We start from the raw sequence: 14,152 nt of genomic DNA on the forward strand, positions 1-14,152 counted from the left end.
CGTGCCAGTCTGCCGTCTTATATCTGCAGGGTTATATCTTTAAGTGGTTAAAGAATAAATCTGGGATTTTTTTTTTTCCTCCCATGCAGTGGGGCTGTGCCCACACTGCATAGATTAACTGCTTGTTTTGTCCAGGGGCACACCAAAAGACTATCCTTGCCCGATCTTTCAATCCTCTGGAAAACGGCGCTCCCCCACATCAGCGTAGAGCTGTTTCTGCCGTCCTCGCATCCAGTGCTAGTCTATAGGCTTTGACGTCAGGGACCGATCTTGCGCTCAGGGATTGGGTAAGTATAGCGCTTTTCGCCCCTAGGCAGAGTTGAGCAGTTAACCCATGCAGCGTGGGCACAGCCTCACTGCATGGGGGGGGGGACCTTTGTCCGAGTCGCGGGGCTGGTGTTCCACTGCGGGGAGGGTGCGGGCATCTAAAAATGCTTCATCTAGAGAGCAGTTTAACCTGCTCAGTGTGTGATGGTAGATCGACCTCAGCTTCAGCTCCTCCTTGACCATGCCCACTGATGCTATTTGCCCCCCCCCCCCCCAAGTTTCATCATGGAGGTCTGATGAAGCCATGGGGGTGGGGTGAAATGTGTTGGGAGTTGTCAAGGAAGAGCTGAGGTCTGTTCTGAGCTTGTGGTGTGCAGCATCCCTATGCCACGTGGTTTCACCACATTCGGGTACTACTAAACCTGTCCATTGCAATACGCTTAACTGTTTTGCTTGGAATTCAGCTTTAAAATAAGTCTAATATTGTGCTGTAACAGGGATTTTCTGTAGATTAATGGTGTGCTTTTAGGTTCATTTATTGGCCTTTTTAGCACATGAAACTGGTGCCCCCCTCGGGATTTTCCGGTTTGGATAATTGTAAAATATAATAAGATGAGGCTCTCTAGGCCATAATTTATTACTGTTGTGGTTCCAGTGATTAATGAGCCCTCAAAGTCCCCTTGTTACCGCAGAGGAGATTTACAATTAGTATGCATATGCACAGCGGGCACAGGTCACCCATTGATATTCAGGGCACGAGTCCTGGTAAACTGCTTTATAGACAAGGATGTAACCAACTCCAAGTCAGGAGATAAATGTGTGAGCAGCTTGTAGTGGTGTGTTTTTTTTTTTTTTTTTTTTTTTTTTCCGGAAAAGCCCTCTAAAATGTCTAGCTATTAATCGGTAAGTGCCTTGTTTTTAAAAGGCACCGAATCTGTCATTGAGGAAGTGTAGCTCTCTGAAAAGCGCCATAGGAGATTTTGGTTTTTATCTGGCTGATCTAGCCGTGCCAGCCACTTTAAAGTAATCATGCCAGTGAAAGGTGTGGGGGGGGGACCCCCTTCAACAGAAGGTGTGTGTTGTGTTTTATTATATATATATATATATACACATACATACATACATACATACATACATACATACATACATACATACATACGTGTTTTTAAGGGGACATGTTGGAAAATGTCCCGTCGATCAGAGGTTGCAGCCAATTTACTGAAGCCACTATTCGGTGTATTACACCAGTCCCCTACTTTCTGTACGAAGCTAAAGGCAGAAGGCTTTTTAGCTTAAAGGGGTTGTAAAGGTAAAAAAAAAAACTCTAAATAGCTTCCTTTACCTTAGTGCAGTCCTCCTTCACTTTCCTCATCCTTCCATTTTGCTTTTTAATTGTCCTTATTTCTTCTGAGAAATCCTCACTTCCGGTCCTGTCTGTAACTCCACACCGTAATGCAACACTTTCTTCCTGGTGTGGAAAAAGCCTCGAGGGGGCGAGCAGGAGTGTCAGGACGCCCACTAACACACAGCTCCATTCTCCATCTGCAAAGTAGAGTGTCCTGACTTGCCTGCTCGCCCCCTCCCCCCTCAAGAGGCTTTCTCCACACCAGGGAGAAAGCCTTGCATTACTGTGTGGAGTTACAGACAGAAGAGCAGGAAGTGAGGATTTCTCAGAAGAAATAAGGACATTTAAAAGCAAAATGGAAGGATGAGGTAAGTGAAGGAGGACTGCACTAAGGTAAAGGAAGCTATTTAGGGATTTTTTTTTTACCTTTACAACCCCTTGTATTCTATGCATTAAAATAAAAAGCCTTCCGTGTGCATCAGCCTCCCTAATACTTGAGGTTCCTGACTGGCTGACACACAGCAGTGGTGCCATTGGCTCCCGCTGCGGTCAGTCAGCTAGCCAATCAAGGGAGAGGGGGTGGGGCCAGGGAGGGGGTCCGTGTCTGAATGGACACAGGGAGCTGTGACTCGTCTCGGGTGCCCCATGTAGCAAGCTGCTTGCTGTGGGGGCACTGAACACACAAGGGAGGGGCCAGGATCACAGAAGAGGGACCCAATTGGAGGATCTGTGCTGTGTGCAAATCCACTGCAATAAACCAGGCAAGTATAACATGTTTTTATGTTTGGGGATGGCCTTTTACAATCGCTTTACCTGTGTGGCTAGTTTTAGTTTTCAGAGACTCCTTTTGTCTGCAGATTATTGTATCCAAAATAAACAGATTTAAACTGTCAAGGCCCTTGATGATCCCAATACAGCTCACAGGATGGCAACAAAGACATTTATAAAAGTTTTGTATTCAAAACTTAATTGGTCTTATGCTGATAGTTAAAGAGAAGTATGGGGGTATATATTTATATATCACATACTTCCCTTGGTGGATGCAGAGTCGGTCCAATACTGCATCTGTCCCCTGCTGGCTCCAATGCTGAGAACCGAATGATCAAGCACTGCCAATCGCTCGGTGTAGCTCCCTGAGCTTTGGCTGTACCCAAGTATCCTTGCCTTCATGCAAATCTTCCTTTTTTTTTTTTTGTTTCTTTAGCTCTATAGCAGTGGTTCTCAACCTCCCTAGTGTCGTGACCCCTTGATAAAATTTCCCAATCTTTGTGGACCCCCTAACAGTAAAATTATTTTCGTAGTGTGACAGGCTGTCAGCACCCAAGGCAAGACAATTTGCGCCCCTAACCCATAGACATTTAGTGCTCCCCGAGTCCCTTCCACTCGTACAGTATTAAAACCCCTTATGGTACATTTTAGGATAAACCACTCTTTATCTTTGTTTGCCTTTCTTTCCCTTTATCTCTCTATGCTAATTTATTTTTTATTTTTTCCCCATCCCTCTCTCTAGCTGTCTGTCTTGTTCTTGCTCTTATTCTTTCTCTTTTTCTTTGTTCCTTTTCCTCTTCCTTCCATGTATTCTCTATTTGTATTCTTTCTCTTACTCCAATGGGATGAGTGGCAGTGCTGGCGGGGAGTTGGAAATGCTGGGGGGAGTTCTGATCAGCCAACTTAAAGGGGTTGTAAAGGAATTTTTTTTTTTTTTTCATAATAAGCATCCTTTACCTGCAGACATTCCTCTCTTCATTTCCTCCATTGTTCGTTTTTGCTCAGAAGTTGCTCTATTTCTTCTCTGTTCTGTTCACTTCCTGCTTGTCTGATTGTTACTCACCACCGTGAAGGGAGGCTTTATTGCGCTGGTCAGTGACGTTCCCTCCTGGGAACTACATCTGTGTGGCAGGACGCTCTCTATGTGTTAGAGACTTCAAGGAGGTGTGAATTACTGGGCGTGCCGCAATGCATACTGGGAAATGTAGTTCTTACATGAACGAGCGATGCAAACCAGGAAGTGAATGAGAGAACAGAAACTAGAATGCCGGAGGTGATATAGATGAAGGAATTTAATAGGTATTTACTCGTTTTTTTTACAGAATCATTACACTATTCTGTCTACCTTGCAGACATAAATTTTAGGCAATTTTTTTTTTTTTTTCCTTTAGTGACCCTTTAAGTGCTCTTGATCAAGGTCATTTGCTGATCTGAGAACTGTAGTGGGGACTTTTAATGGCAGCTATAATCACAGGTAGTGCTACTCACTATCTCCCAGGTTTCACTGTGTCTCCAACTTTGTGGTGTCTCGTAACAGTGACACCAATGCCGAAATTGGGAGATGGGGTTTCCTCCAGCCCCTCCCACTTCACGTTCCTCAGCAGTCATCTGACCTCTAGTCTTTTCCTCCCAGCCTTGTCGTGAACTGAATGGGCAGCAGCAAAGAAGCTGAGTGGGTGGCCGTGAGCTCCAGGGATAGCCATGCTGGGCGGCCGCAAAAAGGCTGGGAGAGCGCTGCGGGCTTCAGGAACAGCCCAGGATTCAGTGACCCCTGACAAATCATCAATCGACCCCCCAGGTTGAGAACCACTGCTCTATAGGCATATTCAGTGATCACTTTTTACCTGTAACTTGGATGCTCATTATCCCTGCAATAACAACCAACATTTTAACACTGGTTGTTTAATAGCTGATGCAGTGAGTGAGAAGAAAATGCAATAGATGGCTCTCCAGCACCTTTGTTTTTTCATTTATTTTTGTAAAAAAAATTTTTTTAAGGTTTTTGGGTGAGGTTCATGTACCAAAGCTCTAACATGTGTTTTTTTTTTTGTTTGTTTTTAAGGTGAGGTGTTTAGTCTTATACCAGAGATCACACAAATCGTGGCTCCTCATACTTTCTAATCAAAGGGCTAGTTTGTGCCGATCGTGTGTACGCGGGATAAGAATGCAGCATTCTTCCACAGATTTTTCTTGGTCGTACCTGGGTTTGGTATGGCGAGGAGAGATCTGACACAGGCTGGTGTGCAGGTGCCAAGGTTTTAGTGGCGGTGAAAGGAGATCAACAGCAGAGCTCACAGGACATGTCGCACTATAATGGCTTGCCACAGTTGTGTCCCATTGTTGGTGCTGGTGTGGGGGAATTTGCCTCATGATTTTTTTTTTTTTTTTTTTTTGTCAGTGGGAGAAGTTTTACCTTGTTTGCTTCAGAAGTAGCTATTGTCCACAATCGCTGGTATCGGGGAGGAATTCTACCCATCAGTATCAATGGAAGAAATTGTCATTTATGAGCAATGTGCCCAGAGGGCTGCAACTTGAGGACCCCTGACATGGTGATAACTAGCTAAGAAATCTTCTGATTCTAGAAACCTTTTTAGCAGCAAGGGCAAAGATCACAATTGGGGATGGATATCTAGATGAGGTCTCTTGTTGTCGTACCCAACGAGTGTATCAAATATTTTCTCACTAGACTTCCTCAAATAACGCCATGATCTGATGAGCCTGCAGTAGGGGTTAGTGTTTTGCCGCGTACACACGATTATTTTTCGGCATGAAAAAAAAAAACTTTTTTAAAATGATCGTGTGGGCTTCACATCGTTTTTCGGCTTCTGAAAAACGACAAATTCGAGCATGCTGCATTTTTTAACGTAGTTTTTTTTAAAATGTAGTTTTTCGTGTTGTAAAAATGATCTTGTGTGGGCAAAAACAACGTTTTAAACCCGCACTGGCCCAGAAGCAAGTTATGAGACGGGAGCGCTCGTTCAGGTAAAACTACCATTTATAATGAAGTAAGCACTTTTATCACGCTGTAACAGACAAAGCGCAAATCGTCTCTTACTAGCAAGGAATCGGCTAAAAGCAGCCCAAAGGCGAATAGAACTTCCCCTTTAGAGTGCCGTCGTACGCGTTGTACGTCAGCGCACTTTGTTCATCATTTTTCAAAAACGATGGTGTGTGGGCAACATCGTTTTTAATGATGAAGTTGGAAAAACGTTGTTTTTTTTCATGATGAAAAACTTCGGGTTTTTTTAATGCCGAAAAATGACTGTGTACGTGGCATAAGATTTAGGAAATGTGTTGAGGTTAATAGTGACTCCTAATCTTTCTGGCTGTGATGAGCACCAGTGATCTAGCAAGCATTAAGTAGTCATGTGCTGATATCCGTGGTGCTGAAAATATTCCGAAGCTGAAGGCAATTGCACCAAGGCCAAAGGAGGCCGCGACTAGCAACCATTAGCTTTGACCTTGCATCTGTAGTCGGCACTGTAAAGGATGTTTGTTGGTAGGTTACTTGATATCTTGACAAGAATGTAGAACATTTTCTATATACTTTTTTACTGTCTGATCCTCAGTAGTAACTTTTTTTATTTTTTTACTCATTTTTTTTGCCCTTGCCATATGGATTCCTGCACACGACACGTGAGATTCCTCCTGTTCTCGCTGCGGAATAATTTCAGTGGAGAGAGGGCTCGCTGTACTTGGCTGACCTGAGCTTACATGTTAGACAAATGTACTTTTCTGTTCACCTAACAGATCAGCCCTGAGGGTAGTGAGGTGGAAGCAGAGCCAGCTCGCTCGCACCAGCCTCGCTAAGATTTCACAAATCCCAGGCGCTCTCTTCCCGGTCACAGAAATTTCCATATACAGTAGATTTACCCATTCATCTTATCAGAACAGGTTTTTTTTAATGTGTTTAAAGCGGAGTTCCACCCAAAAAATGAACTTTCTATTAACGGCTTGCCTTTTAATGTAAAAAAAATATTTATTTTTTTACTCCTATCTGGCTGTTACTAGGCAGTATTCGTAATCTGCCTGGTTCTAGGTGGTTCAACTTCCTGTCTTAAGACCCCATTGCCTCCTGGGAAATGAACACTCATTTCCCAGTAGTCTCTGGGCATTACTGTGCCTAAAAATCGCCCAGCATGCACCTCTCCCTGAAAACCAGGAAGAAAAAGGAACTGGGCTTCACATGCTCACCCATGTGATGGATACAGCCACCACATGAGCTGGAGGATATAAGGCAAGTGCTTGCAATGATTTCTGGAACGATTGGGGAACCCCCCCCACTGATGCCCACATTGGACCACCAGTGAAGGGGGTAACGCAGATGGCCATGTGTATACCACCTGGCCATCCACATGTTAAAAAAAATTGCAATAGATGCCAGTCAGTGCCCACAAATGGGCACTGACTGGCAACATGGGCACAACATAGGAAACATTTAAAAAAGTGCCCAGCAATGCCACCATCAGTTCCACCCCTTGGTGACCATCCATGCCCATCATCGGTGCCGCCTATGAGTGCCCATCATCGCCACCTCATTGGTGCCACCTTATCGGTGCCCGTAATTGAAGAAGAAAATTTACTTATTTACAAAACAAATTAACAGGAAAAAATAAACTTTTTTTTATTTGTTGCGCAAAAAATAAAAATCGCAGAGGTGATCAAATGCCACCAAAAGAAAGCTCTATTTGTGGGAACAAAATGATAAAAAAATTGTTTGGGTACAGTGTAGCATGACCGCACAATTGTCATTCAAATTGCGACAGCGCTGAAAATTGGCTTGGGCAGGAAGGTGCGTAAGTGCCTGGTATGGAAGTGGTTAAAATATACAGCAGCTTAAATAAGTATTGAATGTGTCACAATTTTTCTAGGTAAATATATTTCCAAAGGCACTGCTGACATTGAAATTTCCACCACATGCAGCTAACAACCCATGCAATCCATACATACAAGAAAGCAAAACTAATAGGTTCAGAATTTAAGTTGTGTAATAAAATGCAATGACTCGAGTAAAAAAAAGTATTGAACACACTAAAATGAATTTAATACTTGGTACAAAATCCCTTTTTGGTAATGATGGCTTTAAAACTCCTCCTTTATGGGGGAGGCAAATGAGCAAAACGTCCCCTTTTTGCATGAAGTTTCATTTAAAAAAAAAAAAAAAAACCTTCTGTCCCTATGTGGGGGGGGGGGGGGGGGGGGTTAGGGTTTCAAAGCATGTCCAGAGACACGGTAGGATTGATTTACTAAAACCGGAGAGTGTAAAATCCGCTTCTGGCATGATGGCCAATCCCCCCCCCCCCTAACTTCTGCTTGTTCAATATTAACCACTTGCCGCTTTTTTTTTGCTATACGCCACGGAGTTACTTAACTGAAAATTGCGCGGTCATGCAACGCTGTACCCAAAAAATGTATGTCCTTCCCTTCCTTTTTTGTTATTAAAAAATACTATTTTGAAGACTTGTTTTTTCTGCTATATATTTTTTGGTAAAATAAATTCTATTAAGCGTATTTTGCTTGGCTTGCGCAAAAGGTATACGGTCTACAAACTATGGGATATATTTATGAATTTTTTTTTTTCTCTGCCTATGATAACATGGTTACAAAAGCGACATTTTGGAGTCTCGCAGGACCCCTTTATCAGGCTGGTCACATGCCCGATGAAGGGATCCTGTGAGTCTCCAACACGTTGCTTTTGTTACTATGATGTGATCACTGGAGATCCTTGGTGTGCTGGTGACATACTTTCTTTGGATAGGGGGAGGGGGGTGGGATGTACTTCTAGAGATCTCTCTATCCCAAATGTGCGAGAGAAGGCAGGGGAATTAAAACAAGACTCCTTTACATCAAACACTGAAACTGCTCGTTTTTTCCCCTTGTACCTATTGCATGCAGTTGCGTGTTTTACAGAAGATGCGCACTTTTTCGATCTGCATTTGTTCTGTGAGGTCGCAGCATTAGGCGTGAAAGGACCCTGAAAGTGAAGGTGGAATTGTACCCTGCAAATCAACTCTGCCTCGAATTGCTACTGTTAACCCCTTAATGCCCTTTCCTGGGGTCTCTAACAACTTTTTTTTTTTTTTTTTTCCCCCTCTTCAGGTCTATAACCTGACTCAGGAGTTCTTTCAGTATGGAAAACCAGTTAACGCAGAATTTCAAAACAGCGTGGGCGTCTTTACCCGGGATGTGGTCCAGAAACGTATCAAGGACGATCCTGATGACTCGGAGACCACAAAGAGCCTCAAGCTGGCCATGATACAGCAATATTTAAAGGTAAGTCCGTGTTATTGTCTGTTTCCTGAAGACTTTGTGTGATGTTCTGTATAGCTGTACTGGAATAATGGCCCTAGGCTTTAAAATTTGCATTCCAGCTTGTAATGGAGGTAAAATGAGACCAATATATATATAATCGGCATATATGAACCAATGGTTAATATTTAATCCATAGGATTCTTCTGTGCGTTTTTTGAATGGCCATTTTTTTTGTGTTTAAAATGTTACCAGTAGTAATGTCCTGTTTAAAGATGGGTGTTCTTTTGATAATTAAAGTCCTTTTGCTGCCAAATTACATTAACGTCCACTACGACTAAACCCTGATTGGGTGAAGCATGGTGGTCTGTCATTGCTAATTGACTTCCTCCTTTTTTTTTTTTTATTCATTTTTTTTCTTTTCTGGAAACTCCAACTGAAATTTTTTTCCATTCAATTTAATGTCGGGGAAGACTGGGAAAGGCGGTTGAGGAGTTATGTTTGGTATAATTAATCATGTATTGTCTTAGCAGAGCTTAACAACTTGCCGACCAGCCGCCGTCCTTTTACGGCGGCAGGTCGGCTTTCGCGCAGGCCACTAGGGGCGCGTGCGCTCTCCCCCCGACTCCCGTGCGCGGCGGGCTTATTATGAATTGCCTGAGAACAAAGCCGCCACTTTGGTCCTCGGACACCCCCTCTGTCGCCGCCATGATACCCGGAGTGACTTCCGCTGTGACTGGCAGGGCAGCGATGACGTCGCTTGCGCGCGGGAGCCACCACTAACGGCATGATGCTGTTAGTAGCGGCATGCTCAGTGCGGTCTTTCTTGGCAATATCTCCTTAACCGTGTGGGTTAAACAGATTTCTTGGACCTACAGGTAAACCTTAATCTAGGCTTACCTGTAGGTCAAAGTGGTCTGTAAGGGTTTACAACCACTTTAACCACTTCGTTACTGAGCCTGTTTTTCAGATTCAGTGTTTACGAGACTAAAACATATTTTTTTTTTGCTAGAATGTTACTTAAAACCCCCAAACATTATATATATATTTTTTTTTCTAACACCCTAGAGAATAAAATGGCAGTCATTGCAATACTTTTTGTCACACCGTATTTGCGCAGCGGTCTTACAAGCGCACTTTTTTGGGAAACAATTCACTTTTTTAAATTAAAATAAGACAACAATAAATTTGGCCCATTTTTTTATATATTGTGAAAGATAATGTTACGCCGAGTAAAATGATATCCAACATGTCACGCTTAAAAATTGCGCCCGCTCGTGGCATGGCGTCAAACTTTTACCCTTAATCTTGATGGGCGACGTTTAAAAAATTCTACAGGTTGCATTTTTTGAGTTCGAGTAGGCCTAAGGCTAAAATTATTGCTCTCGCTCTAACGATCGCGGCGATACCTCACTTGTGTGGTTTGAATACCGTTTTCATATGTCGGCGCTACTCGCGTATACGTTTGCTTCTACGCGCGAGCTCGTCGGGGCGCTTTAAAAATTTAGTTTGCTTTTCGCATTTATTTTTAGTTGTTTTACAATTTTTAACACTGAAATAAAAAAAATAAAAAAAATATCACTTTTATTCCTATTACAAGGAATGTAAACATCCCTTGTAATAGAAAAAAGCATGACAGGTCCTCTTAAATATGAGATCTGGGGTCAAAAAGACCTCAGATCTCATATTTGGGCTTAAATGCAAAAAAATAAAAAATTTGAAAATGTCATTTTTTTCAAATGACAAAAAAAAAAATGTCTCTAAGAGGCTGGGCGGGACTGACGTTTTGACGTCACTTCCGCCCAGCAGAGCTATGGGGGACGGGCGAAGGAGATTTTTCCTTCAGTCTCGTCCCCGCTAAGCTGCCGGATGGTCGCAATCCCCTCCGCCGGTAAGCGGCGGAGGGCGCGGGACAGTTATCGGTGGCGGGGGGCCCCTCTCCCGCCACCGATAACGGCGAATCCGCCGCGGAGACCGCCGTTATCGTGTACAGGACCGTCGGCACTAAAGATGGATACCTCAGTTGTGGCAGCAGCTGCTGCCGTTACTGAGATATCCATCTTTAAAAACAGGACGTATTTTGACTATGGGCTGGAAACCAAGTGGTTAAAGCACCTATGCAAGATGAAGGAAAACCTGCAAACATGGTCTGTTGGGGGGTACTTGAGGACTGAGATTGAGAACCACTGCTCTAGCAGCAACAGTGTATTCTTTGGTGTGTTCATTCTTTTGCATGAAACATACTGGGGAAGATTTTTTTTTTCTTTTCGCTTTGTTGTGCCTTTAAGCCTGAACCCATTCATTTGTGTACTCTGTACTTCTGGCAGAGTGATTTTGTTATTTAATTTTTCGTCTTCATTTCAGCCTATGCTAAAGCAGTTTAGCGGAGTGTAAGTGTATATAATTACTCTACTGGATGCACATTGTGTGGGTTTTTTTTTCTTATTGTTCCAGCAAGGCACGTTGAATATTTCATGATGACTTCGGCTTGCTGATTCATTACTATATGCTTAGCTCAACACAGTATGTCTAATTTAACAAATATCTGTTATTTGCACAGGTTTGTTTGTTTGTGGCCTTCTGGCTTTTTTTTTTTTTTTTTAATACCTCAAACTAGGCCTTTCTTTCTTTCTTTCTTTCTTTCTTTCTTTCTTTCTTTCTTTCTTTCTTTCTTTCTTTCTTTCTTTCTTTCTTTCTTTCTTTCTTTCTTTCTTTCTTTCTTTCTTTCTTTCCTTCCATTTTGTGAGACCAGAGTGAGTAGCAGCTGAGAGCAGCAGTGTTCTTGTATTTAGCGTGTCACTTGCCACGTCACCTGCCACAAGTTGTGGATTGTCCACAATGCAAGCAATTACTTTTTTTTTTTTTTTTTTTTTTTTTGTGTCTTAATGGTTTTTCATCATTTGCCATCATTTTTGAGATTTCTAATGTAAAAAAATAGGTCACCTTTAAAAACGACTATAAACGAAATTGCGGACAAAACGCTGGTACAGTGTTTAGCGGCGTTTTGCGTCTGAAACGTGGAAAACGTTTGCGTCTGAACCCGACCTCAAGAGAAAAATGATGACTGTAACGGTCACCACCGTTTACGACCTTCCATCCCATCCAAGACAGCTTATCGACACTCCAATCAACAGGACCCGATCCATAAGAATTCCCCCCCCCCCAGACACGAGACACACAGCTCTGTGCTTCTGGTTTCAAATGTAATGATACTTTAGTGGTTTCTTCTCAGCTTTATATACAGTACAAGGCATTAAAGCAACAATGAGATCTCCACCCCCTAATCACACACTAAGGCTAATTACTTAACATTCCTTAATCAACAGCATAACAACAAAACACCTTCACCCACTCCGTCTCCGCATACATCTTGACACCTATTCACACCTCTGATCATCACTAGGCTCTAGACAGTGTTATCACACATAAACCGTATTTAGTATGCATAATTATAGGTCTGGGAGCAGACCTGGGATTAACACCTGTCCGTTACAACACCTTTACACAAGGACAATGGAATGTCTTCCAAGCCCTGATTCAATTAGCATGTCACTAGAAATGAGTCATAGAATATTCTTTGCAGGCATTTAAGGAATATACTGTAAATCACTATCCACGCCAAAACAATCCAACATCTTGCAGTATCTCAAAATCCTGCAATACGAACTATCCGTGATGTCAAATCTCATGTAATACATGAATTATGATTCACTTGCCACTCCATGCCCAAAGGGCACAGAGTGGACTCAGACCCAAGAGTTATCAGTGACGCTGACACAGGAGTATCCTCCATCCTCACAAAGTCTTTGGGTGTCACGGGTCATTCCGTTACAGTGACCAGGGAGGGAACTCCAGCAAAATTCACCAACAACATTGGTGCTATGGAAAGGGGGGGGGGTTGTGTCCCTTCCCTCCAATCGGCTCTCAGAACTCTCCTCACTGATCTCTGCAGAGTGTAACTTCAGCTCTCCACCCCCCCTTTTTTTTTTTTTTTAAACGTTCAGATAAGCTTTATAAATTCTGCACTTTAACAGATGTAGAGAAGACTGTAGATAAACGAGTACAACTTGTGTAGGAGGATTTGTTTCATCTGTATCACCTGATGTCAGTCACTTTACTATATGTAAGGGTTTACAACCACTTTAATAGGCTGTTGCAGCGCCCTGAGTAGGCTTGAAGTTTACATTTGAAGGAAATGGTTTGTATGATGTGTGAATGTTTCTAGTTATGTCTGTATATCCCTTCTCGCACGTTGTTTTGTTGGTTGGGCATTGTCTTAGTTACCAATTTTTTATATTTTATTCCCAGGTGGAAAGTTGCGAGAGCAGTTCACACAGTATGGATGAAGTATCACTCAGTGAGTTTGGGGAGTGGACGGAAATTCCTGGTGCCCATCACGTCATTCCCTGCGGCTTCATTAAGATTGTGGAACTCTTGTCGTCCTCCATCCCTCAGTCGGTCATCCAGCTGTGCAAACCCGTCAAATGCATCCACTGGAATCGTTCCATCCGCAAGCGGATTGAGGGGGTGGCCGACCACAACAACGACCAGATGGAGGACAAGGGCTATCCCGTCTTTGTTGAATGCGAAGACTACGAGTTCATTCCTGCTGATCATGTGATCGTTACGATTTCGCTGGGCGTCTTGAAGAAATTCCACGAGACACTGTTCCACCCACGCCTCCCGGAAGATAAAGTTATGGCAATTGAGAAGCTAGGGATCAGCACCACCGACAAGATCTTCCTGGAATTCGAAGAGCCGTTCTGGAGTCCGGAGTGTAACAGCATCCAGTTCGTCTGGGAGGACGAGGCAGAAAGTGAGAGCTTGACGTATCCAGAGGACTTGTGGTATAAGAAGATCTGCAGCTTCGACGTGTTGTACCCTCCGGAGCGATACGGTTATGTGCTTAGCGGTTGGATCTGTGGGGAGGAGGCGTTGATCATGGAGAAATGCGATGACGAGACTGTTGCCGAAACCTGCACTGAACTGTTGAGAAAATTTACAGGTTAGTACAAAGGCGTTAAAGCCAGTCCACCAAAACGGTGATATTTTGGGTATAGGAGTTTGGTCATCTGAGTAGTCTGGTGGATCTTCATATTGGATTCTCCAGTGCTAGCTCTCTCCTCCCTACTTCCATACTCACTACTTAGTCTAGTTTAAGTCTGTCCTACCACAACTTGGGTGTATTCTTTGGCTCTGCTCCTTTTACCGATCTTCATAATGTATATCGTGTGTTGCCTTTTTTTTTTTTTTTCTATATTGTTCGAAGGTTTTCATCAACTTCAGCGACGGTGCGTCGATAAAGGGTGCAGGAGCGCCGCCCAGCCTCTCCTGTCACTCTCTAATTACTCTAAGATTCATGCAATGCATGAATCTATGGTCAGTGCTGACACCCCCTATTCAGGTGCCCGTCCCTTTTTCGGGCACCTGAATTGCAGTGGTGGGTTTTTTTTTTTTTGGATGCACTTGATTAGAGCCATAGGCATCCAATAAAGTGAGAAGCGGGAGCAACGCTGTGCTCAC

General features: G+C 43.2%; 1 protein-coding gene across 1 annotated transcript in view; it reads left to right on the forward strand.

The window, feature by feature from the left end:
- SMOX (spermine oxidase) overlaps positions 1 to 14,152 on the forward strand; it is a 63,241-nt gene that overhangs the window by 32,049 nt on the left and 17,040 nt on the right. Inside the window, exons 4-5 of the mRNA XM_040335487.1 lie at positions 8,480 to 8,653; positions 12,938 to 13,634. Coding sequence (XP_040191421.1) covers positions 8,480 to 8,653; positions 12,938 to 13,634 — 871 coding nt within the window. The remainder of the gene's footprint in view (positions 1 to 8,479; positions 8,654 to 12,937; positions 13,635 to 14,152) is intronic.

This window comes from Rana temporaria, chromosome 1 (assembly GCF_905171775.1).
Source record: "Rana temporaria chromosome 1, aRanTem1.1, whole genome shotgun sequence".
Lineage (NCBI taxonomy): Eukaryota > Metazoa > Chordata > Amphibia > Anura > Ranidae > Rana > Rana temporaria.